At 34.0% G+C, this 27,977-nt stretch overlaps 2 protein-coding genes across 23 annotated transcripts in view; one reads left to right on the forward strand and one right to left on the reverse strand.

The window, feature by feature from the left end:
• The window catches only part of si:dkey-192p21.6, a 78,379-nt gene extending 55,836 nt beyond the window's left edge, over positions 1 to 22,543 (reverse strand). For 2 of the 21 annotated variants that reach the window (XR_015505304.1, XM_087278259.1), the window contains exons 1-9: positions 21,758 to 21,906; positions 20,545 to 20,589; positions 20,357 to 20,451; positions 20,017 to 20,138; positions 19,286 to 19,364; positions 17,329 to 17,447; positions 7,393 to 7,462; positions 6,474 to 6,540; positions 4,570 to 4,649 (exon numbers count right to left, since the gene is read on the reverse strand). Coding sequence is in view for 19 of the 21 variants with exons in the window: in XM_087278259.1 (XP_087134385.1) it covers positions 4,570 to 4,649; positions 6,474 to 6,540; positions 7,393 to 7,462; positions 17,329 to 17,404 (293 nt within the window). In the remaining 2 variants the exon portion in view is untranslated. 21 annotated transcript variants of the gene reach the window in all.
• On the forward strand, positions 22,091 to 27,278 carry pcbd1 (pterin-4 alpha-carbinolamine dehydratase/dimerization cofactor of hepatocyte nuclear factor 1 alpha). Of its 2 annotated transcripts, none has more exons than NM_200814.1 (4): positions 22,091 to 22,112; positions 25,485 to 25,616; positions 25,701 to 25,781; positions 26,819 to 27,271. In NM_200814.1, exons 1-4 carry the CDS (start codon positions 22,110 to 22,112, stop codon positions 26,909 to 26,911), a joined length of 309 nt encoding a protein of 102 aa, NP_957108.1. In that variant the 5' UTR covers positions 22,091 to 22,109; the 3' UTR covers positions 26,912 to 27,271. The 2 variants fall into 2 exon arrangements, with proteins under 2 accessions (NP_957108.1, XP_087133823.1); XM_087277697.1 differs by lacking the exon at positions 22,091 to 22,112 and adding an exon at positions 24,982 to 25,148 and having other exon boundaries at positions 25,190 to 25,616; positions 26,819 to 27,278.
• The last annotated feature ends 699 nt before the right edge of the window (positions 27,279 to 27,977 follow it).

Consider the following 27,977-nt stretch of genomic DNA (forward strand, 5'->3'; position numbering starts at 1 on the left):
AAGATAGTTGAGTCTACTGTTATGCACAAGCACTTTTAAAATGTACCATCTTTTTCTATTTCTAAGTTTGTAAAGTAACATTTCATGTAAGGATTTAAGGGTACCATATAGTCCATCGAGTCCATATGTCAAATTGCTCTCTGATATCTACATAGTAGGTTGGTGGCTTGGATAAGATCAAACATAGGTATAAAAACATAGGAATTACTTCAAGAATAAAAAGCTCAGTTTTGACCAAACTTAAAACGTTTGTAAATATTAATGATCTCTGCTCTGATGCTTCCATTACTCGTGTCAGTGCCTGCTCTCTCTCTCCCAAACAGTGTGATGTGCTCAGAAATATACAATCATCATACTTCGTTTGTCAATAAATATTTGAAAAAACTGAGAAGATTTTAAACAATATTTCAACTGAAGCGGTTGAGGGATTTCATTCAGTTAGGAGTGTATGTGCTAGGTTTATATAACCAGAGTATGCTCCTAAATTATAATTATACTTGACAAAAGAGAATGCATTTTGAAGCTTTGTCGTATATTAAAACACATTGATATCAACCTTGTGAGGTCTTTCTTTCACTCAAGAACTAGTAAGAAAGTAGTACTGTAAGTAAGAGCTGAGTGATATGACATGATGCAAAAAAGTGCATCAAATACAGCAGTTTAAATTCAGTTTTTTGACTCTTTGGAAACACATGAAACAAATTTCACAATATACACATTAAACCAGTGGTCCCCAACCTTTTTGTCACTGCAGACTGGTATGTGCTTGACAATCTTAGCACGCCATCCTGAAGATCAGTCAACTAGGTGCAGTGGTGTAAAGTAACTAATTACAAATACTCAAATTACTGTAATTAATTACTTTTTCTCAGGAATTGTAATTTACTGAGTAGTTTTAAAAATGTGTACTTTTACTCTTACTTGAGTACATTTTTAGTGCTGTATCTGTACTTTTACTCCACTACTTTGCATCAACCTGCAGTCACTACTTTATTTTGTCTTGTCTATGGGGATTAGAAAAATCAATCCTGTAATTCCTGTCCAATTAAATCACACATAGAAGGTAAATTGCCTCATAATGAACTACCTCAAGACATGGGGGATTTATAAATGCAGCAAACTGTTTGGAGGCATTAAAAGTGTCCAAGAAGATGTCCAAAATCAATATCAGTATTTGACGTCATTAGGATGTTGGTTTAAGATGTTGGCTCGACATTGGATTTTGGTCACTTTCTAACACAACCTAAAATCAACCAAATATCAACGTAATTTAATGTTGTTATTAGACATCAAAATAACATTATCCTTAGTCGCTGGCTAGACATTGAATTTTGGTCACTTGACATTACAACCTAAATCTAACCTAATATTAACGTCCTATGACGTTGTGTACCTGCTGGGCAATAACTACTATACTACAGAATGTAACGTTTACACACACACATCCACAAATTACATGTAAACGCATCAGCTTTACACAGCGTAATACTCACTATGCAGGAGTACTTTTAAAAGGGTTACTTTTTACTCGTACTTTGAGTAATATTCACAACAGATACTTTTACTCTACTTGCACTACATTTTTAGACAAGTAATGGTACTTTTCCTTAAGTATGATTTTTCAATACTCTTTCCACCACTGACTAGGTGTGACTGGAAGGTGTGTTGAGCCGCTTGTGCGTAAATTTGGACTGCACAAGTCACGTGCCTGCATTGGAAATAACAAACTTGCAAAGATGCAATATGTGAACAGTCGCCATCATTTGCAATCTTCAGCCATCAAACTTCTTGCACAGACATGCTGGATTTACCCAATTTGTTGACAAATGGGTTGCAGATTCATTCCTTGGGAGTTTGTTGGTCCTTCACTGGGCCTTTTCTCCTTTGTAAAAAAAAAACTTTCCAAAGACATCTGTTTCTTACTCCTTTAGCTAGCTTGTGGGTTAAATTTTGGCGCTCAAGTTACCGAGATGTAACCAAGAGAACTCGGTCATTTTTCATATTAAAAGATTTTTCAAAATAAATGATTGTTCAGACTCAGATAATAATAAAACTGAAATAAATCATGATGCTTTGTGGGGCCTGATATCAACTGATTCACAGAGCAGGGGCTTGAAGACCACTGCCTTAAACTAACAAAAGATACAAATAAACAGACCTTTTCATGGTCGAATCTGACGAGCTGTGAGCTGTCAGTGGTCCTGCATGACTGCCTGCTTCAAAAAAACAGCTCCTTTACTCATCCTTAAATCCTGTTGCATTTTTAAAATAATAAAAATCCCACACACATAGTAGGTATAATAAAAGCCTAAATAAATTTAAGATTAATGTGGAAAATATAAGGTGCGTCCCAAATCGCATACTTGTGCACTATTCTACGCGATTTTGTAGTATAAGTAGTGTAAGTAGTACGTTCACGCTGAAAACTCTTAAAATATTAAGTGCACTTTAATTACCAGAATGATGCACTCAATCAACCAGTAAAATGAAGTGTGTATTGATGGACTCTTCACAAACTCAACAGTCGCAGCTTTGCTCACATAGCAGAAGGGGCGGAGCTATCGGGTGCACATGTTGGATAACTTTATTTATTTTGGAATATGAAAGCAAAATTCTCCTTTTAGAGTGATTTTACTGCCTCCCGATGGTGAACGCGGATATACTCATGGCAGGTATTATTTGGTACTTTAATTTGGTTCATTTATTTCACTAATTTGGCAAACCGTCAAAATGTCATCAGGTAAACGGTTTGAATTTCCGCTTAGTAAAAAAATAACCATTAGTGTTCCATTTGGGACAACACTACATACATTGACTACGCTGTTGAGTGTGTAAGTGCAAAAGTACATGGTGCATAAGTGCAGAGTGTATAGTGGGCCATTTGGGACGCAGGTATAATCTTTGTTGTAATCTCTTAAGGAAATGTTGTGGCCAGGGGTGTGCATAATAATTATAACATATGGATCATCACAGTCTGTGTTTTGATCTGACCGGCCTGTTTTTTTTACCAGGATTTTTAAATTAACAGGATTTACAAGAGAACAAGGAAACAATGGTGTTTGAGACTCATGGTATTTCATTTCCATACTGAAGTTTTCTCATTCAGCTCTTTCTAGGTACAGTATAATCTTTATGCCAAATTTGCTTAAATTTGCAGTTATAGTTAATCAAAGTTGTATAACAGAAACAATGATTGCTAAGTAACATCTAATCTGCAATTTTCTACAGTATTAAGTGCATTTTATGCTTTATTTGTTCATTAGCTTTACTCAAATAATGCAGTGCTGTATTAAAGGGGCACGTCACTTTGTTAGCAACAAAAAAACTTTGAAGCTAAGATTAAATGTGAAATAATTGTTTTTGAAAGCATTGCAGTTTGGTGGTTTTGGTATTTTATTATTTATTTGCCTGCTTACTTAATTTTTCTCTTGAAAAGAAACAAAAACATTTTAAGTATTTTTTAAATACCAAATGTGTTTTATATTTAACTTATTGCATTGTGGAAAGTTCATACCTGATGTCTTTGTATTTATTATTATATTCAAACAGCCTCTTTGCTTCCAGAACATTTTCTCCCTGCATATAATTCAGTGATGAAATCATGAACATTTAATTAGTCAACTAATTGCTTGAATGAATGACTTTTAATCAGCTAGGAAAATCATTAGTTGGGGGCAGCCCTAATAGTTTTAGGACATATTACACAGCTTGTATGTGCACAGGTGTGTTTTGTTTATTTACTAAATGACAGCACCTACAGGCATACGTGAAAGGGGATGATCTTTATCAACATTGCCATCTGTATGCAAAGTGTTTCCATTTTCAGAACTTGAACATCCATGTAAATACAAAGAATAAAAAAATAAAAATAAAAATAGATTAATTGTGATTAATCGCCAAAATAACCAAAATAAGTTTATTTTGGCATAATATATACGTGTGTGTGTACTGTGAATTTGTATTATGTTTATATAAATACAAAATTAATCTTTTACCAGCACTAAAAAACAGTAGAAGGCAATTCTGAAAACCCTAAAAGCTTTGTTGTAACTGTCATCGATAGTACAAATTGCCACTGGTGATTGTGATCTGAAAAGCACTTCTGCGACACACATGGATTATCCATTACACAAATCTTGATCTGGGAAGTCATATCCTCTGCTCTGGCTCCAGATCCACAGCCTGCTGAATATGTGCTGATATGATGCCCGCGTTATTACATCAATTACTGAGAAGTGAGAGGTCAAAGCCACAGCAGTTCCTGTTTCTGCATTTGCCCTCCAGCCTCCGTCAAGCCACTGCCGGGCCTCCCGATTAAATCACATCACCCTTACCCAACAGCAACCCACTGTTCCTCACCGCAGAGGCAAAAGATATTAGAGGCCGTGCCTAGAGCGAGCACTGCAAACAATGGGCCGAGTGAGCGTCTGCCCAGCCTGTGACCCCGAACAATCTCTTTAGCCCACAATGAGCGAACACGGTTGTCAAGCCTATGACCATTGATCAGTATTAATATGTTCTTACAATTCTGTGTGAATAAATTAAAAGGTTTTTTGATGGGGGACATACCCTCTGAATGTGTCCAGTGACTTCAGTCTTGATGATTTCGGTTTGCTTTCGTCAATTTGTTGTTCGGTATTAGGCTCCTCCTAAAATAAAGATTAATTAAAACAATTATTTATTTTAAAGTGTTAAAAACAGTGCTTTATATCTTTTTAGAGGTAGATTCAGGGACAAATTAGCTTGAACACAATTTAAGCCAAGTATGGTTTAGTTAGGTAAGTGGGACTAATAAACCACCTGTAGAAACGCACTTCTCTCTATATAAAAAAACACTCCCCCATCCTTACTCTAGCACTTAATTGTCTGAGCACTAACAGTTTCTTTGTATAATTAGCACTTTTGGTGTGTACTGCCTCTTCTTGTTAAATCGCTGAATGGCTCCTCAATTATAAATTGCTATGGACAAAATCATTTTCTCGATGACAAACTGTAAACGTAGCTATAAAACATATTAAAATATTTAATATAATTTAAAAAAATTATATACAAATATATAAATATATAATACTTTAAATATGTTAAACACTATTAAATATTATATATATAAACTAATAAATAATAAACAAAAACAAATATAAAATCTATATATTTCATATTTTTATATTAGATACACATTATTTTTACTGTTGTTGTAACCAAAGCAACAAAACATTTATACAAAATTTTTTTATAATAATCAATTAATTATTGGTTAATAAATATAATATAATGTGATATAATATAATATAATATAATATAATATAATATAATATAATTTAATATAATATAATATAATTACTTAATTTAATAATTTATTATGACATTTTTATTTACATGATTCCAATTTTGATTATAAAACATAAGATCAAAGAATTTTGATGAAAAATCGCTTAAAGCAGTGGTGCCCAAACTTTTCCTTATGAAGGGCCAAAAACCTAACTTGATTGAGGCTAGTGGGCCGAATGTAAATATAATTGCATGAGTAATTTTCAAATTTATTAAATAAAATTTGAAGATAACTAGAAAACAGCTACACTAGTTTTTGCCTTGATTTGCTGACTGATGTCTTCTGCATAGTCTTCTGTCCATCGAGTGACAGTATTTACATTTTAAAAACATCAGATTAATTTACAACATTTAACTAAAACATTTAATTTTAATTAGCTTTTTTTGGTAGTTCAGCATTAAAATACACCAACCCTCTCCATCATTCTCACTCTCTTCTAAGATGGGATGGTGGGCCAAATCAAAAGTTACAATGGGCCAATTTTGGCTAGCAGAGCAATACAAAAATTTTATCATATACAAATATATGCAAAAAGCATAATTCTATATATAATATAATATAATATAATATAATATAATATAATATAATATAATATAATATAATATAATATAATATAATATAATATAATATAATATAATATAATATAATATAATATAATTAAAAACTACTATATTATAAGGTATGAGCTCCAAAATTTCTAAAATAAAAACTTTAAATGAGTTAAAAAACAAAATCATAGGCTTCATTGTCCATGTTTGGGAAGAGCGAGCAGGCTTGTACATGTTAGGGGAGCATGAATAGTTTCTCTCATTTCCAAAGAAAGACGTTCCCATCCACCATATGGTCTTGTGATGGCAGTGAGATCCATCAGAAAGAAATTAGCATTACCATCTTCCTGCTCTGGCTCTCCAAACAACAGCATGATGGGCCGCAGACAAAGCTAATCAAACTTTCAGACCAGAACAAGAAAACAATACCTCCAAAAAAAACAACAACATATATATCTTTATGAGCCATTAGCATTTTAGATGTGATCATCTTGGAAGTTGTAGATTAGAACGGATAAAAACAATAAACAAATGCACAGTGTCTGATGCATAACATCTGTTTCTTTTGTGTGATGTACGAACTGTTTTGCTCTCACCATTTCCATGGAGTTCTGAGGCCCGTGGTGACACATTCGATTCTTTAGCCTCTGAGAACAGCGTAATCTGTAGGAAATACAATCATGAATGAAGCTAATCATTTTGATTGGTGAAAGCAATTTAAATAAATGTTATGCATACATTTACTAAAGTGTAAAGATGTAAGGTTGATACATAATATTATCATTATTCATATTTGAAAATTATTTAATTATAATTTTTCATGTTTGTCATTTTCATTATAATACATAATATATATTGTAATAAAATGTAATTTATTCCTGTGATGGCAACGCTGAATTTTCATGATCATTACTCCAGTCTTTACTGTCACATGATAATTAGAATATGATGATTTGATCCTCATATAATTGTTAATTATTATCAATGTTATGATCCCTTGTGCTGCTTGACGTTTGTTCTGGAAACTGACATGCCATTTATGATTATTTGATTAATTTGTAGTTATTTTAATTTGTATTTGAATTTGTATTTATTTATTTGTATTTATTTGAAATATAAATATTTTTTGCATTATTCTAAATGATTTACTAACTCATTTGATCTATTTTCAGAGATAGTTCACCCTCCAAAAAAAAAAAAAAAAAAATCTGTCATCCACTTTTACCAAACTGTTTGAGTTTCTTTCTTCTGTTTTGTTTCTAACACAAAAGAAGATACTTTAAAGAATGTTTGAAATCAGCAGCCATTGACTTCCATGGTATGTTTTTCTCATTAGCATTCTTCAAAATATCATATTTAGTGTTAAACAGAATTTTAGGTGTGAAATCACTTGAGGAAGAGTAAGTGATTAGTACATTTTCATTTTTAGGTGAACTATCCCTTTTACTGTCTGCAGACTTTTGAATGGTGAAGTAATTGCTCAAATTCAAAAGAGAAAATAAGTTAAATGTTTACCTGAGTATATAAGGTAAAGAGACCCAAAATGCAGCAATGAAAGTCAGAATCAAGAACGCCGCCAACAGTGCTGAGGAAACAATATCAAATTTGTCATGTCAAAGCAATGGTTGTAAACATTTCGTCTAGTGTTTTTACAGTTGTTACAAGCAATGATGATTCTGTGATTGTTTCTTGAATTAGTAAGTCTGATAGTTTGATAACTTATTGAAACCTTTAAAAGAAAAACGAGTCCTACCACAAAAGAAGAAAAATGTGTCGCTCATTCAATGCATGTGAATAGTGAGCAGCATTTAAAAAGTGATGTGTTTTTTAGACAAATATGCAGAAGTATCACAGAATCACAGTATCACTGTGAGTATGATAAAGTCACACAAGCTGAATTTAATGTGTTATTTGTCATACTTATTTACCAATGCTTATCTGCATTTGCTTACGATTGCACATTCACGAGTCTATTAAATCAACAGTTTTGAATAACCAATATAGATTGAAATTCAGCACAAAACCCATTTAGGGATAAACATAAAGAGGACCAGACGTGACACTTAAAAATAAAATGAAGAATCAATTGAACAATTTAATCATTCTAACATAAAAATAAATAGTCAAGCCCAAAACTATTCATACCGTAGCCCTCGCAAATTCTGACTGAGTTTTTGTACAAATGTAAATACAAGTTAAGAATTTCTTTTCACAATGTTGCCACTTATATACCTTCTTATTATCTTCTGAGAGAAGCCTGTGTCATTTACAGCCCTATAAAAAAAACTTGCTGGTTGAACAAATGTAACTTTAAGTCAGAATTTGCCAAACGTATGAATTATTTTAGGCCTGACTGTACATATAAAGAAATTACCTTTATCTTTAAGACGCATTTCTATTTATTGTTTAATTCGTGTTTTGAAATATCATTTAATAAAACAGTGCATTTTAAAATGATTTAAAAGAGTATAAACAGACAGACCTATTGAAAACTGTTTATTAATTCATGTTTTAAAATGCTGATTAAAAGTCAAAATAAAATAAAAAACAATTTAAAATGATTATTAATATACTTTTACTTGTGTTTCAACACTTCATGAAATGTTTTCAATTTGTCTATTTAATCAAACATTGAAAATGCTCTGTTGTATTAAATGACATTTTAAAAAACACAAATGAAATTGATTCTTCACCTTATATTTAAGTGTCACTTCTGGTCCTCCATATAAACATACCTGCTGTGATCTTATTAACACAATATTGCAGTCCTGCTTACCTACAATGTAAAGAAACATTTGGAAAATAGTCATGACAACAAATGCTTTTATGTTACTTTAACCTAATTTACTAAGTTAATAAGGTTTCAACTATACTGTAAAAAAATAGACTTAAAATTGACATTAAACTTAAATTTTAAGGCAACCGGCTTCATTTTTGAGTTTACTTAACTTAAAGGGCAACTATGATGAAAATCATCTTTTGTAAGCTGCTTGATCAGAACTGTATGTAGGTATAATGTCCACAGTCATACAGGAGTGATAGAAACAAAATAAGTCTCTTTTTTTTCAACTTCCTGATGTTAAAATAGATCCAAATCTCTCCCATTTTGAGGCCCACCACAACGTGATGTAGGAGTGCTGTTTCCCTGCCTACCGAACTGACTGATAGCCGCGTATTAATATATCTCCATAGTGACGCCTATAATCATACCAGACAGCACATGCACAAAGCAACCAGGATTAAAAGATCTGTTGAGCTTGCGATGACCATCAATCATCATCAAATGTGATCAAGAATGAGTTTTACAAGTTTAAAGTGTTTTTAAAACAGCGCATGTTTGTAATGAATTACACAATTACACAATTTTTCTGTCTTCATCACCACAGCCGCATGTCAGTACAGTTGTAAAAGAAGACGCTTCAATAACGGTTTGTGGATGTTAAATCAGGTTTATTTTGTACATTACCATAACGGATATCCATACAGCAGTGTATATTAACATGCATCCTGTCACATTTGCTGTGCAAATACAGTGCAAAGTTAAATGTGCATGCTGTGTGTGTGTCTGTGTGTGTAAGTGAACTTTGTAACGACATTGTGTTTGACTCATCGTTGCAGAAAGGCGTGAATTACTTTACAACACACACATCAAATAATCATTGGGAAAGTTCTTACTGTAGTATTTCTCATGAACATTATGTGAGATCTGCTTTCTTCATGTGCTGTTTATCTGACGCAGCTGGAGATTGAGCCACTCTCTGACAGGCTCGTGGGAACAGTATAGGGAGAACTAGCATTAAAGGCACATGTATTTGTATTGGGTTGATTTTTTTAAAGAGTAGGTTTTTTTTAGCTACTAATAACAAAAAACTTTTAGTCAGTTTGACTCATTTAAGTTAAGATGACAAGAAAAGTTCATTCCATTCAAGAAAAAAAAAGAAAATTACAAAAAAAATTATTTATTCTATTTAAAAATATGTATACTTGTATAAGAGTTAGCATTCCCAAATCCAGGCCATGGTTGCCATCTCCAAGTTGGAGGAAAGTCCTTACCCCAGTTGGAGGAGTTTTAGTATCTTGGAGTTTTGTTCACCAGTAAGGAAAGGATGGAACGTGAGACTGACAGGCAGATCGATGCAGCGGCAGCAGTAATGAGGTCAATGTACTGGTCTGTTATGGTAAAGAAGGTGCTGGGCTGAGAGGCAAAGCTCTCAATTTACCAGTCAATCTAAGTTCCTACTCTCACCTATGGTCGTGAGCTTTGGGTCATGACTGAAAGGACAAGATCTCAGATACAAGCGGCCAAAATGAGTTTCCTTCGGAGGGTGGCAGGGCACACCCTTACAGACAGAGTGAGGAGCTCTGTCACCCGGGAGGAGCTAGGAGTAGAGTTGCTGCTCATCCACATTGAGAGAAGTCAGCTGAGGTGGCTCAGGCATCTGTTTCGGATGCCTCCTGGACGACTAGCAACACTTTTGGGATCCGCCCAGAGGAGCTGGAGGAAGTGTCTGGGGAGAGGGAAGTCTGGGGTTCTCTCCTAAGGTCCCGTTTACACTAATGCGTTTTGGTTTTAAAATGGCGTTTTAGAATGAAAACGATCTGCGTCCACACTAGCGTTTCACCCAGCGTTTCAGAACAGCTCTTCGTCTACACAAAAACACTAAAAACACACATCACATGACCACAAACACACACACTCCCTGGCAAGCGCTGCAGCCTATCTACCAAGATGAGAGCTGTGCTAGTCGGATGGTTCATCAGGGATCTCCCACTGTATCTAATCTCACTATATTTGCTAAACGTAATATTTAATTCATCTTGTTGTCTATATCTAAAAACATTTTCCTCGACTTTCGTCTTTTGAATCTATTACTTGTTCTCGGGTAACGTGTTTTGGCTGAGCGCAGAGATAAATTAATAATTAATCTAACTACGTACATTCTGTATATTGACTGATTGCTTGCCTTTATTTCCTATAATGTATAAACTTATTTTACGTTAAACTTTTAAAATGGCCATTAGTGATTATTAAATCTGATATTCAGCAAAAGAGAGGGCATGTTTCGTAATTTCAAATGAAAGGAGGCAGTAATGTTATAGGCTCCATCTTGTTATGAATACAGTGAAAATAACGCTCATATATGCAGCACAACATTTCTGCTGTCTGTTTAATTATTAATATCGAAATGAAAATAGCAGTTCCATCATGTTTTTATTTTATTGTTAAGAAAGTGAAACAATGTCCTCGGGAGTCTGTTTTCCATATCAAACTTGCAAAGTCTGAACTTACAAGAAGAGGATGCGGAACTTTAACTGTGTGTAGGCAACTTAATATTGAGGGAAAAGCCTCAATCAGAGAGGCGAATGTCGGCAACCCCGCCTCCGTTTACAGATGTCTCTGTTTTCCCCCATCCACACTGAGATGGAGCAGCAGCGTTTTAGAATGAAAACGGCCTCTCCAGCATTTCCAAAATGCTCCGTTTTTGGCGCTCGAAAACTTCGGCGTAGTGTGGATGGATGTCAAAACCGTAGCAAAACTTAAGCGTTTTAAAACTAAAACGCATTAGTGTAAACGGGGCCTAGGACTGCTGCCCCCATGACCCGGCCCCGGAAAAGCAGTTGAAAACGAACGAATGAATGAATGAATGTATGTTTATATTCTATATTTTTATAGTGTAAAATAATAGCCAACAATCTATAGCTTTTTTTAAATACTGCATTAAATGTAGGTTTTCTTTACACCAACTGCTATCATTATGTCCAGGCATTACTTCAATTATGTAAGATGTAACAGGGAACCATTATATAATTCTTTTGAATCTTTTTTTAAACGTTGGTACTATTCAATTTGACATGTATTAGAAAAACATTTTTATAATTTCTCTTCTCTGTGGTAGGAAAAAAGAGGCATACGTCATTAGAACAATTGAATTTAAATATTTGTGCCAAACAATTTATTTCAGTAAAGGATTATAAACAAGCTTTCTTGGCTCTGAACAGCAGCTTCTGTCACCCATGCTGTGCCACAAGGGAGCTCTCAAGAATCCAGCAGTGTCCTTTCATGTAATCTGAAACCAGTCTATAGGCGTGCAATCAATCTATGAAACCCTAGCCCTGGGTCTCCAATAAGGCCATGCACTGAGGCAATATTTTCACAGGGTATGATAGAATGGAACATATCGGCTGCCAGAGGCTGTCCTCCATGACACTGACTGACTGCTGAGGGGAAGGTGTAAAACAGGAAGCGGAGATGTGTCATATTCCCAGTTTCTGGAAGCTATACAGAATTGATACAGCGGTTACTGCGAGATAAAACTAAAATCAGACTGAAAAGAGATGAAGATGATAGACTTTTTTCATATCACATAAAATTATATTGAATTCAACATTTTTTTTTATTATTTAATAATATTATATAGTGAAGTTAACTTGAGTGTTGTCTATTGTTTTTAATTATTTACAGTTAAAGGCAAAATTATTAGCCCTTATGTGAAGTTTTTATTTTATTTAATGGTACCCAGGTGCTGTTTAACACATTTAATAATTCATTTCTTTTGTCTTTGCCATTGTGACAGTACACAATATTTTGCTAGTTTTTTGCTAAATTATAATGCTAATTTTTTAAAGAAAAATAAGACTATTTAAACAAAAACAATTGTAATATTGTGAACAATTTCCTTGCTCTGTTAAACATAACTTGTTTTAAAAATAAATTGTTGAAAAATGACAACTTTACAGGAGGGCTAATCATTTTGTGTACTGTACATTAATATATATCACATTAATTTTTAAATGAACTGCATATCATTTAAATGTATTTATGTATTATTTTATTTTATAACATTTTAAATGTTTTTTGTTTAATAAACATTGGTGTGGGAAGACCATTTTATGTAGAGGTGTCGTCACGCAGTAAAATTTGGAAGTCGACAAAACTAAAGTTTATATAATATGATGATGATCTTATTTTAACTAAGCATGGCTATAAAGCAGAAAGGAGAGATAATAAGTCATGGAGGTAAGACTTAATAAAATTAATTCTTTGTCATGTGTTGGGTCTAAGACAACAGATAATTTCATAAAACATTTTTTCCACATTCTATAGAATTGTCATAATTAATATTCATGCAAAAGATCTCTTAAATGATCTTAGCATATCACTACAGTTGCGTCTTTACATTGTTTTCCAGTTAATAATATTTTTTAAAATAATAAATATAAATAAATTACTATATTTATTGAAAATAAATATATTTATTTGTGGTAGGGGAGAGGCGCGCTTTATGTCTAGCAATGCCCTGGGTTTGGATTACTTTAATTGGTTATACGACAATATAATTGATGACTTTGCAGCAAAAAGATAAGATAGGTTCAGATGTAGTGAAAAATTTTTACAATTTCAGTTTGTATGCTATCTGAATTGTTTGTATGAGTCAATTACATGTGCAACCATATAGTGTCTCATTTTATTTTTGAGGGGGTATGAGGGGGTGAATATGGGGGGTTCACCCAGAGCGTCATTCAAACCAGAACTGCCACTGACCATAGTGAACAATACCTAAACCACGAATGAGAAGCATTTTCTTTCTCTCCTCTCTCTCTCTCTCAAAACCCCCCCACTTCTCTAGCACTAAATTCTCTGGGCACAAACAGGTTACTTTTAAAAACTAGCAGCACTTTTATGTATTGCCTCTTTTGGTTAAATCGCTGAATACCTCCTCAATGCTGATAACATCCTCTCACGGTGCTCCAGAAAAGCTAGCAGTATAGTGAAAGACTCTACCCATCCCTTCCACAGTCTCTTCTAGCTGCTGCCACCAGGAAGAAAGTCTCGAAGTAATAGAGCCTGCTCGGCTAGACTATTAAACAACTTCTTCCCACAAGCTGTTACAAGTGCATACAGTACAAGTGAGTGGGCTTCACAAACCACCTGTAGAAAAGACATCCTCTCATCTCTCTAACTCTTGCACCAGGTAGCACATTTGCACTATAGACACTCTTAATCACTCCATGTTTTCTCTTGAAAACATTGTGAGCGGGCTTGACCTGTAAAAACAATCTACTCTCTTATGCACCTGACACTTTATCTAAACTCCTTTTTACAAGAACGCAATAATGAAATTGATGTCTACTATAAATGTACCACAATCATGTTGCACTGCGTGTGTCAACCTTAAATAACTGTCTTGCACAATATTAAACCTTAAATACCTCTTTTACACAATATTCACCTTTAATAGCTTTCTCCACATATCCTGCACAACATTGTTCAGTCTCATGTAAAAGTACTTGTATAGTCTGTCTTATGTGTATAGTTAAGTATCTAATAGTATTCAGTTGATGTCAGAATTATTAGCTCCCCTTTGAATTTTTCTTTTTTTTTTATATTTCTCAAATGATGTTTAACAGAGCAAGGACATTTTTACAGTATTTCTGATAATATTTTTTCTTCTTGAGAAAGTCTTATTTGTTTTATTTTGGCTAGAATGAAAGCAGTTTTTAATTTTTTAAAAACCATTTTAGGGACAAAATTATAAGCCCCTTTAAGCTAATTTTTTTTTCAGAAAGTCTGCAGAACAAACCATCGTTATACAATGACTTCCCTAATTACCCTAACTTGCCTGGTTAACCTAATTAACCTAGTTAAGCCTTTAAATGTCACTTTAAGCTGTATAGAAGTCTCTTAAAAATATCTAGTAAAATATTGTTTACTATCATCATGGCAAAGATAAAATAAATCCATTATTAGAGATGAGTTATTAAAACTATTATGTTTAGAAATGCGTTGAAAAAATCTGCTCTCTGTTAAATAGAAATTGGGAAAAAAATTGGGGGCGAATAATTCAGAGGAGCTAATAACTCTGACTTCAACTGTATGTGCATGGGTGTTTTAAAACAGCTCTAATGTCTAGTGTTGTGTTTGTATTTATGATTAGTTTATGTAGGACCGTTGTCCTGCAAGACACGACATTTGGTTCCTCGGTATGTCCACAGATGTAGAATAATGACAATACAGCTTGACTTAACTTGAACTATAAGTAGCTTTGGACATATCCCTCGATATTCAAATTCTTTGGCACATACCTGCATATTATTCATTTTGAATCTTTTTTTTTTTTTGTTCGGAAATCATGGGATATTTATGATACAAGAAATAAAACATTAATATACATATAGTTTAATGAGGGGAAAATGTGACACATGCAGGTTGCTTTGGCTTTACTGTGATAACAACATAAAAGCTTGTAGTTTAATATTAGAAACATATTGTCTTTATATTATCAAAAATAACTTTTTTTATATGCACACAATAAAATGTGCATGTAGATGTGAAACTATTTGCAGTCAATTGTCCTTTTTCAAAAGTTCAAAACCCTCGCTGAAAGTGAGACCAGCGAACTTTGATATACTTTTTCGCTGTCCGTAAAAAAGTTCAACATTGTTACATAACGCTTACATAAGGCTTAAATTGGAAGCCCACCGTTTATCATCTTTTATAATCAAAACATGAACAACAGCCTCATGCAGAATATTGCGGTTAATCAAATGGACATGTTGCACCCGGTGATCTCAAGCCATCGCTGTTCGATGGGACAGCGGAGGCCTTTTGTGGAAAAACAAACACAGAGTGGAGCATTTGATCAAAGTGTGAACACACTTGATGACATGAGGGAAAACAGTGAAGCTGTGATGATACTATAGTGACGACTGAGTTCAGGAGGCTGGGTAAACAGGCCCTGAGATAAATAAACGCAGCATGTGTGTCCAGGACTCTGCCTACTTAAGAATAGTGTACTGTTAAATCGTCTAATTAGTCATGATGCCTCATATGTACTTCACATTAAAAGGGAGGAGAGCTTGATTGGTTGCCAGCTAGAAGGTAGCTTTGCTAGTAGGTTTTTGAAGCATCATAGAGATGTTGCCAAAGTTCTTCTGGATTTAGTTTGTCTCAGTTTCTTTTGTTTCTTCATGTTATTCCATACAGACTGGATGATGATCAGATCAGATCTCTGTATGGAGCACTGGCTGTTGTCAGACTCCTTGTGCAGACAATAATCTCACTATATAATAATTACAATGTAAATATACACTACCTGACAAAAGACTTGTCGTTAATCCCAGTTGTAAGAGCAACAAATAATAACTTCTAGTTGATAATTTGGAAAAGTGGAAGAAGTCAGATTTTTACTGTTAAACTGCATCCCAATAATCACAAATACTGGAATGCATCGGAACCCGCATGGATGCAAGATTCTCAAAGAAATCAGTCAAGCTTTGAATTAAGTGGGGCAAGTTTACATTTTTTTTTTTAGCTGCTTTCATTTAATGTTGTCCTCACTTGCAAATATCTGCTAATTGATTAAATGTAATTATATAAATTATATAAATTATATAAATCATGTTGTCATAGTAATATCACAAATAGCTAAACACAAATTCAGGTCTGTATAAATTAAAATATATTAACTAAACATATTTATGTTTAGTTTATAAGCATAATATAAGCAAATATACATTTATATTTCATTTAGGGGTATGAAAAGTATTAAAATCTCTTGCTGTCATCAAAATATTTAAACCTTTGAAAACAGCCATGAGGACAATTAAGGTCATGCATATATTTGTACTGAAACATAATAAAGTTAATGCCGATCATCACTGTCTAATGATCCTCAGTAAATGATCTGCTCTAATTACAGAGTAAAACACTAATTGCTTAAGTTGAAAATCAGCAACCTTTAGGCTACTCTAATTTGCTCAGCTTAGATTGAAAGTGAATTGAGTTTAAGCAGACCAGTTACTGAATGCCTCCATAATTTACAAGGCTGAGGTCAGAGTTTATATTTCCATACCAAGATAAGCTTAAAATAACAGTCTAGAATAACAAATCCCTAACATGATCATTCTGGACAGTGCAATTCAATTAAAAACAGTGAGCTTTTTTTCCACCGTCCCCTCATCGCTTCGTCTTAACATCTGCGGATCACCAGCACCATCACTTAAAATGTAAGAGCCCATTGGAGCTGGAGTGTAATCACCATCCAGTCCGGCTAATGGAAGCTCATCATATAGCCGAGGTTTAGTCACACTGGCCATATATCTGGCAGATAATGGCTACTTGCCCTTAAAAGTCTGATCTACAACATAATCTGCACTATTGCAAAGTAGACTGCACATTATGTAGCGTGGTGCTTTCAAAACCCCATTATGCTTTAATCCTTCACGTTCCTCTAATGTATTTCCCACAATGCTCCCCTCCAGGGGCATCTTCGAAAACAAACATGGCAGAAAAGCTTTTCTTTAAGCTTTTTTTTTCAAGAAACAAGCAGTTCATCGGATCAATACGGTCTCATCTGACTCCAGGGATGTGAGAGAGGCTCTTGCCTGCTGAACTTTGGAACACAATGTATGTTTGGGTGACTTATTTAATGTTCAGTTCAATATACTTACGCAGGTATGCGTTATTTGGACTCCTGTCCACAGTGAGAGAGCAGGTTACATCCTTTAGCAAGCCCTGCTTCCTCATCCACAGAGAATAATGGCCAGCTTCCTCAAATGTCTGACTCAGACTAGGGAGGAGAAATAATGTCATCAACATGTAATAAAACACTGATCCATCCATAACATCCTTATGGTCATGAAGGTTATTGAATTTTTAATGCTTTGTTTAAAAAAAACTCTCGTTTTTAAAATATTGTTAACAGCATTTGTTAGAAATCATCACCAGAACTTTTAGATTTATGAATTTGTTGTCTTCTTGTTAGCCATCAATTGTTTGATAACTGATGCACATGACTGTTTATCCAAAGTAGTCCAAAAATCAACTATCATCTTGTATTTACACCATATCAAGTTGATTTATGTAGTTTATCACAAGTAATTTTGTATTTTATAGTCGTATTGTATATAAGTGAGTCTATTGAGAAAGCACGGAGGGTGAACGAAAACAATGAGAGGACTAAGGGGGCCATCTAGAGGCTGACAGGCAAAACTCCAGCTTTTGAACCCATTTCACCTTTTTTTTCATCCCCCAAAATGGGCTCTATAAGCCTTTATTGATCGTCCTGGGAATGACATAGTGGCCAGCACGTTCTTTGGAGAAGAAGGTGAATCGATAAAAGCTCGGTCTGGAAAGGGACCTCTGTATTGATTTTAAAGAAGCCCAGGACCTCAGCTATTGGAATTGGGAGAGATACTGTGACTTGTCTTAGGAAATCAGACACCCCCCGACAATCCATTTGAAAACGGCCCAAATCTTGATGACTGTTTGAGGCCTAGGTTGTTTGTAAATACAGCTATGGTTTCCTCTGTCCAACATCCCAGCTGGGGTTCTGTGAGATGCCCTGCGGCGCTTTGATGTCTTAATGGTCTTTTTCATCATTATTTCAGTGTCAGCTTGTTAACCCCAAAATGCAGTAGGATCAATGCACGGTGAGGTATTCTCCAAAGGCCAGCACTAAAGACAGGTCACATTCAAATACATGCTCATAAAGAGTCTCAATGACTGCAAATGCAATCGGATGCTTTAGAGCTATATCGATAAAGACTTTCTGCACCTGATTTAGAGACAAGGTTATTAAATACACCTTAGTATAAAAAAATTATTTAAAATAAATTGAACTAAATCACAAGTCAAGGTGGACACTACTAGGTAAATATTTAGAACATTAGGGTTTTGAAATAGTTTTGAAAGAAGTACTTTTGTGCTCCAAAATTGTATTTATCACATCAAAAATACAAAACAAGCAATGTTGTAAAATATTACTATTATTTAAAATAACTATGGCAATTCTACTGTATGTAAATAATTTCATTTTATTTGGTATTTTAAACTTTTTTCAGGTTTAAAGCTGATTTTCCAGCAGCCATTACTCCAGATTTATTCATCCTTTTGTATGATCAAGAAACAATTCTCATGATATTTTTATTGAAAACAGCTGTGCTGCTTTAAATTTTTGTGAAAGCCATGATATATTAACCATAAAATATATTCAAAAGTAGCAGCCGAAAAAATCTTTTAACACATTAAACTGATCCAAAGTAACAATTATAGCATTGCAAAACATTTCATTTCGAATAAATTTTGTCCTTTAACTACAATTCATTTTTATTCTAAGTAAAACATGGTTTTAACAAAAATATGAAGCAAAACAATAAAAATAAATATCAAACAAAAAAAACTGTTTTCTATATTAAAAATATAAGGACCATTATTAACAACTGATAATTAATGATTAGAATGATTTCTGAAGTATCAAGTTACTCGTTACATTTATATTTAAGACTGTATTTATTAAGCATTTACTTTTACATAATGCATCCTAACCCTACATTAAAGCAGATGCTTTTATCCACAAACACACACCCAAAGAAGTTGGGGGTTTGGTGCCTTGTTCAAGAAAATCACCTCAGGTGTGTATGGAGGGTGTTGGATATTCACTTTCCCCAACTATGATCATGTCAGTACCGGGACAAGAACCGGCAACCTTTGGATCACAAGACCAACTCTAAGCATTAAGGCTGCCCCAACACTAAAAACTGGAGTAATAATGCCCAAAATTCAGCTTTGATTCAAATCAATAAATTATATTTATACTTTTCCTAGTTTTGGGCAAAGGTTAATTGTGATTAATCCCATCCAAAATAAAAGTTTGGTTTGACATAATACATATGTGTGTGTGTTATATATATTTATTATGGATATGTGATGCACACTCAGTTAAAATAGGTGGGTTAAAAATAACCCAACAAAGCACCAAATATTTTTTAACTTCACCACTGGGTTAATAAATAACTCAAGGCTTTTTAGAGTGCACACATACTGTACAAAGAAACAAAGCTATACAAAACAATTTTGTAACAGATATTTACATTTATATGTATTTTTAATATGTAATGTGTATATTTAATGTGTAATTTGTATCATATACATATCTAAATATAAACAAACATATCTCAAACATATGCATGCATGTGTATTTATATATACAAGATTAATATACACATCAAACACACGTTATGTCAAAACACACTTTTATTATGGATGTGAAATTAATTGTAATATATTTTAGCACTATTTTTTTTTCAAAAACAATAACAAATCATAATTCCCAATCTTCAGTTCAGGGTGATTCTTACCTGCAGAGATTGGCGGTTCCAACTATTGATGTGATTTGTAGAGTCAATTTGAATTGTGTGCTTACAATCACAGAAATATTACTCTGCCCAATTCCAAGAGTGGCAAGAGGCTGATAAAGACACTGCAGAAGAATCGGACAGACTTGATTCAACAACATGTAATTAATGTTCATTTAATATAAAAAATTTTTGGCCACTTGGGCAGACACCTGTAAACATTTAATGCACATACTGTATTTTAAATAGAACAGTTTTATATTTGTGTCTCTCTTTTTGGTACGAAAAATGCGTGAAACAATCACATAAGTCACTATGGAGAGAATAAACAATTTTGAAATACCTTATAACAGTAATCCGAGGTGTAGTAAACACTAATGTTGTACGAAAGTTCATTATGGAATTTTATCAGCGCCTCGTCCATTTTCAGCTTGTAAACTGAAAAAGGACAAAACAACTAGTGAAATCACAGTATTCTAACTATGAATACATATTTTAACAACTTTTTATCACACTTACGAAATGACTTACCTTCATGATGTGTCTCACACAGCCCTGCTGGGAGTAAACTTCCTGCTAACAAGAGAATATCGAAGATATTGACTGCCTTCATTGTTAATTCCAAATCTTCTGTTTTACTTTTTACCTCTTTTTGTGCAAATGAAAATAAAGAGAGCTCAAAGATCACTGTACATGTGATTGCAGTGATCTTTGAGATGTGTTGGACATTTTTATTACCATAAGACTCTACATGAAGATTGACCAAAGATTGGCTGGGATTAGTTGCCTGGGAGCAGTCAAAGGAATGTTGGACACAAATAAAATCTGTATGTAAGTGCATTTGAAGATGATACCTCTTACTCATAAATGGCATAAATTATAAAAACACATGATTAAAACAAGTTTTTAGTGTTTAAAAAATTAAACTTGAGAGAAAAAAAATCTTCTTAAACAAAACCATAGGGGGGAAAAGCAAACAAGCAAAAGTGAAAGCAATCGCTTATCATGTTTGTACTCTTTTTATGTTAATAATATTATTTAACTGTGATGCTCTTTTATTACAGTGTGTATAAAAGTGAGTACATCCCTAGCACTTCTAATTCTACGTCTAATTGCTCTTCTAGAGATGAATAAATGTAGATTTAAAAATAAGACCCTGGGTTAATTACTTCACCTAAAGGAATAGTTCAACCAACCAAAAATTTAATTCAAACAAATAAGAAAATAAGGAAATCTGACTCCCATAGTAACGTTAGGCTATTTGCATTTCCAATGGATGTCAATCGTTACAGGTTTTCAACATTCTACAAAATATCTTATGTGTTGTGTTTAACAGAAAATAAAAAATTTAACTTGTCCAGAACATGAGAGGAGTGACTAAATGGCTGATTTTCTTGGTGAACTATACCCTAATAAGGACTTTTTGACATTTTTATATTCGTTTTTTTGTATAATGTAAATAAACAACCCTTAATGTACTTTTAATTGTGTCACAAATTACCAACTTATCTGCAGATTTCTATTAAAATTGTTGTTGTTTTTTCAATTACTCAAATAGCTAACGTTATATGAGTGCTGTTATGGCACAGTACATTAAAATATCCTTTCGTATTAATTACGAAAACCTTAGTTATGGCTGATTTCTAAAATGAGATAGTAAGCTAAATAATAATTTTCAATGCGGAAAATCCTAAATACATTTTGAAGGCAGTATAAGACAAAAAAAAATCACTGTTTTTGTCACCTGACGACCAGCATGAATGCTCGATAAGTTCTACTGCTAAAGTTTGTTCACGGTTTAATTATTATCTCACTGTGTGAAGTCACCCAACTGCATCACAGGCCTCTTCAGTTCAAACACTTCTATTTCGCTCAGGCTTCTGGCAGGGCAGCAGAAACAGGGCCCATAAATTAATATTAAATAGCACGTCGTGACGTTTCCCGGTGAGCATCCAATCACGCAATGCAGTTAATATTCATAAGACGTTCCTTTACCATAGTAGGAATCGTAAACTTACGCTCTGGCCACAGGTTGAAATCCATTCCAGCCGCTTGCACGAGACAACATCAGCGCTGCGCTCACAGCACCCACAAACATGGTAAGAGAAAACAAATTACATATCTATTGCATTCTTATCGTTCGTACCATTAACAAACTATTTAAAGTCTTTGTCCATACTCTCAACATGCAAGCATGGAATTTCCAAACAACATGCCTCTTTACACTATATTGGGTTGAACAATGTTTTATTGTTACTAAAATGTATTTTAAAATATTATATGTATTTTTATAATACTATTTTATTCAGTCTTCACCTAACATTCAGTTGGTTGAGTTATTATTATTTTTTATTTAAAATATATACTATAAAACATAGTTAAAAGCTCATTATATAACATTCATGTTCATCATTTGCACTGTTAAGGGTTTGAGATGTCAGGTCTTTTACCTCGCTGTGTGTTCGCTCGTGCATCAGCATTAGTTCAGCAGATAAGGCTGTTGCTAAGAGACCTGTTGATGTCAGTCAGCATTTTGACTGACATGTGTTTGCACAGACTCTTTGACACAATATTCTGATGATGGTTCAGTCTGGGACAATAGTGTGTGTATAGCACAAAAGAACACGCTGACACAAATCATCTTCATTTCCCTTTCATTCAGTAAAAAACCATGAATGCTGGGGAAAGCCTGTTGAAATCTTGTGTCATCTTCTTTATTAATGCTTTTTTTTTTTCTTGTAAGAGACATGTGTTTGAAGCTCATGTGATCTGTACTGAAAGTGGGAAAAGGGGAAGGGTTAAGTTGCTTAGGAATGTCATTGCCTCGACCAACAGGGTAATATGCTGGAGGCTCTTAAAATTGAAAATGCAATTCATCATTGTTTCCATATGGGGTTCACAACAACCAATCACTGTGCTTTTTCTGAAACATCCCCCTTGGAGTGTTTGTAAGAGTGTGTTCGTAAAGCTGTTTAAATAGTATCTGCTATATGTAAACAAACTATGGGTATGTACAAATAATTAGCAATCAATAAAATCTAATCTAATCTATAGGTATAGTAGGGTTTAAAATTTAAAAGTGTGTGTGTACTGGAGAAGTCTGTACTGCTCAACAAGCCGGCATTTATTAAATCAGAGGCAGTCAAATTTTAATATGTATTTACTGTTTTCTACTTGATTATATTTTAAAATGTAAAATATTCCTGTAACTTAAAAGCTGATTTTGTTAAAGCGGTGGTTCACTTTGATATCATGTTTTAAACTTTAGTTGATGTGTAATGTAGCTGCATGAATATAAACAACATCTCTGAATGTAATTCAGCAAAAGTTCAATGAGACATTGGCTTTTACAGTTAGCTTACCAAAGCCTACAGTGAGTGAAAATTGTGGGGACTACAAAAAACATCCATGTTAGTGAGATCACGAACGCTTCAGGTTTCGCGCATTCACTACACGCAGCAAAAGGGCATGGCCTGAGGTGCTGTAATGTAGCTGAAAAAGCTAAAATGCCGTCCAAATGCTACAGGGCTTGTTCTGTTTCTGTATTTGGGCTTCCTAGGGACATGACACATATGTGGGCTTCCTAAGCACATGACACAAAGAGAGAAGTGCTTGCAATTGAATTTTAATTTTGTTCTAGAGAATTATTTAAAAAATATATAGCCGGTATTTGACAAAGGACAGCTTCCAGAATCATTCCCAGTTCAGTGCTGGATTCCGATAAAAACTCCTTAAAAAAGGAGCAGCTCCAACCATAATAGAAGAAGCTGTAGATTGTGAGCCACAACCTGTAAGCATTTTTAATATTTGTTAAAATTGACCTATTACATGCATAGTGTCTAGCGTTAACAGTATTTTGTAGCATGGACGTAAACATGGATGTAAACAACAGGAAATGCTGATAGGCACCTTTAACAGTTTAGCTACAAATGAATATTTGTCAGTCAAAACCGTGCAAACACCCACAATCTTCAGCAGCGCTGCAAGGCCTCTCTATGCGGCCGCTTTCCCTGCATTCTACATCTCAAGTGATGAACTCACAAAAGACATGTAAACGTTTCATATTACTTGCACATGCTTATTCTGAATATATGTGAAAGTCAGATTTTATTTTAGAGAGCAGGCCTGAGGTTCAGCTGTGTCCTCTGTGTCATTTTCTGTCTGATTCAGGCACAAACTGATACGGCTAACAGCTACTCTGACTGACAGTGTTTATACATCGCAAAAGTGCATGCTTGTTGGGACGTGATGCTTTTCCTGGTGGTGTGGAGCTGATCTGCGAATCACAGCACATTATGTTAGCTGACCAATCAGAGCCTCCTTAGGTCGTTTTTATGTTAGCTGAGCAGCTGTATATAATCAAAGTATGATAATATATATAAATGATTTTCTACAAATGAAGCATGAGCACACATTGTTTTGCATCTTATAACCGCTACCAAGCCTTCAAAATACACGTTGGACCACTAAGCATAATTACCCCAGAGAAACGATTGTTTAGATATAACGTCTAATACACTTTAAAGGACTTCAAAGAGTTGTAAAGACATTTAAAATGTTCTAGAAATAAAAGGGCCTTCATTAGGGCTGCACAATATTGGACAAATGGAATATTGTGGTATTTTAGGTTTCTGCGATTTTATGTATATTGCAATATACTGTATCTAAATAATTTCACCAAATGATTGAATAGCAGGATTTCTAGTCACACTTTATTTTAAAGTTCAATTATCGCTATTAGCAAACCATTACCTATGACTTTTGCTCATAATTTGCTTCTCAACAGATATTGAGTTAGTTTAGCTATTGGGTTAGGGATGTAGAAAAAAATCATGCATATTTTGTACTTTATAAGTACTAATAAGCAATATTTTAATAACAGTCCCTAAAGTGTTATCAAATGTGTTCATTTTGATTGATTGGATGATTCTGTAGATCAGTGAATCATACATAAAATGTAATAAACAAACTACAAGCATAGATTAATGCAATAAAGCATAAATAAAAGTTGAATAAAAGCATGCATATTGCATATCTATGCGATGTGACTATTGCTATATCGATGCTGAAATGATATATTGTGCAGCCCTAGTCTTCATCCATATGGCCTTTATCTGACAATCTGCTTTCGGAGAGTTTCAGACACTTGTATGAGAGAAATCATCTTGCAAATTAGTGAAACTAGACAGTTTGACTCCAAGTTTAATAGTGTTTTTCAGAAAATTACCACCAGGTGCCAGAAGTGTTCTCAAATATTTGATCAGGGTTCTTTTTTAAATATCTAATTGCACGTTGTTGTTTTTTAAATACTGTGCTTCAGCATATATTTAAATCATAAAATATGCTCAAATATATATACATTACTATTTGGCTATCTTCAAACAGGAATGCAAAGCAATAAAAAGGGCTTGCAGCAGATCGTCATTTGACAATGGTTTAAATAAATAACCAGAGTGCTTTAAAATACTCAGGCAGGGAAGATTCAGACTCTGACTATGGAGGAACGGGAACATCTCCTGCCCATGATGAGGAATGCGCAGTGGGTGGAGGTGGGGGGCAGAGATGCCATTTACAAAGAGTTCATCTTCAAAGACTTCAACCAGGTAATTAATCGGCCAAGAGGAAGCTTTTCACACTATTACTGTGTGCTCTCAATGTATGACACTCACTTTTGTTTCTCTCTTCAGGCTTTTGGGTTCATGTCCAGAGTTGCTTTACAGGCTGAGAAAATGGATCATCATCCTGAATGGTTTAATGTGTATAATAAGGTAAACAGATGTGTAGTATTTCTTTATGGTAAATTTAAATGGAAAAATTGTATTTGCATGACATTTCCAATTACCTTGTCTGAAAAGTAACTTAATTACTCAAATACTTAATTAGTAATTCAGTTACTACATGAATTATAAATCTATATATAAAACAATATAAATCAAACTCTTTAAATTCTTTAAACGTGATTCAAATTTATAAGGCATTTTAGTTTTCTTAAATCAAATATTTAATGGTAAATAACTTATGTATCCAAACACCATTATCTCTCATAAATACCATATTTATTATTATTAATTTCTCACTTTAATTAATTGTTTAATAAGTGTATTATCATCTTGATCAACTATTTTTCAAAATATATTTATATAACAAAAAGTACAGTTATTTACCTTCTCTGAGTTAATTTATCCAGAACTTTTTAATTTATTTACAGTATTTAAGACGAGCACACTAAGTAACAGTAATTAAATTATTTTAAAAAAATTTTAAACTACTTCATTTTCTTTCGGCTTACTCCTTTAATTGTCAATGGTCGTCACAGAGGAATGAACCGCCAACTATTCCAGCATATGTTTTACACAGTAGATACCCTTCCAGCTGCAACCTAGTACTAGGAAACATAAATACACACTGATTCACACCCACACACTATGGCCAATTAGTTCATCCAATTCACCTATAGCGAATGTCTTTAGACTGGGGAAACCTATGCGAACATAGGGAGAAAATGCAAACTCCACACAGAAATGCCAACTGGCCCAGCCAAGACTCAAACCAGCGACCTTCTTGCTTTGAGGCGACAGTGCTAATCACTGAGCCACCATACTGCCCCAGCAACTTTATCAATGGATAAGTCATTCAATTATGTTAACTAGTTACTTTGCCACTAATTACACCAAACACAGATTGAGGATGACTGCATTAGACACTGTTCCCCTTTATATTACATGTGCTGATTAATTGCCAGACCAGGAATGTGTATGAAAAGATAAACATGCTCAATTTAAATTTGACGTATTCTGTCTGGTAGGTTCAGATCACCCTCAGCACTCACGAATGTGGAGGACTCTCACAGCGAGACATCAACCTCGCCACCTTCATAGACCAGGCCTCTGTCCTGTGAATGGAACCTCTCATTAAACTTCTTCAACCCCTCTTACCTATAAAACTGGACCAACGATGTTGTGAAACTTTCCGGAGTTATCAGCATATCAGTTTTAGCTGTGTGTAGTTTGGCTGTTACAGGTGCATTTTTCTTAATAAGGAAGTCAGGAGAAATGTAAACTTAAATCATTTCACATTCTGAGTATATAAATATGGCACAGATCTGATGTGAAAATTGCTGAAAAACTGACATCACTGTGTTTTATGGTTAAATCTTTTCTTTTTTTAAGTGAAATATACAGTGCCTTCATTTGAATCCAGCGATAACTGCTTAGTGCCTCAGTCAATTGTAAGGGTATTAAACTGAACGTTTGCCAACGCTGGGATTCTGAAATCTGTGTATCATCTGTCAATGCACTTGCCTGTCATTTAAACAATTAAGGCGATGTTGTTATCAGATTTAAAACACATTAAGAGAAATGGAAAAGAACACGTAATGGATGCCAGGTAGAACGGTAGATGTTTGAAAACCTGAACTCCCATGGAGCTAAGAAGTAGTCTATGGTTTGATCTGTTAGTACACCAACCTCCCTTGCCAGAAATGCTGGTTTGAATCCTGCTCGAAGCGGGGCAAGTTGAACCTGAAGGATTGCTTTGGGGCTGTAAACAAACAGGATGATTCGTAGATTGTTAATCATAACAAGTGGCATCTCTTTAAAAGTACTTGCAAAAATAATTTTTAGCAATAATACATGTGTAAAAAATTTAAAAATACTTGCAGGATCAGGAAAGCTCTTCAGCTGCAATATTGTGCTACTAACATGATGTGCAGTCTGCATTCATCTGCTTGTTAGTGTAATATGTTTTAGTAGGTTTTGGCAATTCATTTGTAATTACCAGACCCTTTATTTATTTAAATGTGACAAAAAATGCTAATTCCACCACTTTTCCAAGCCGCTGAATTCTGAAATGACTTGAATTGTTTATGGAAATGTCAAGTCTGTATAGTGTACAGATGCTGTACAGTGCTACAATGGAGTTAGGGCTCATAAAGAACTAATAGTATATTTAACCACCACCACACA

The sequence above is a fragment of the Danio rerio genome, chromosome 13 (genome assembly GCF_052040795.2).
Source record: "Danio rerio strain M-AB ecotype USA chromosome 13, GRCz13ab, whole genome shotgun sequence".
In the NCBI taxonomy this organism is placed as follows: domain Eukaryota; kingdom Metazoa; phylum Chordata; class Actinopteri; order Cypriniformes; family Danionidae; genus Danio; species Danio rerio.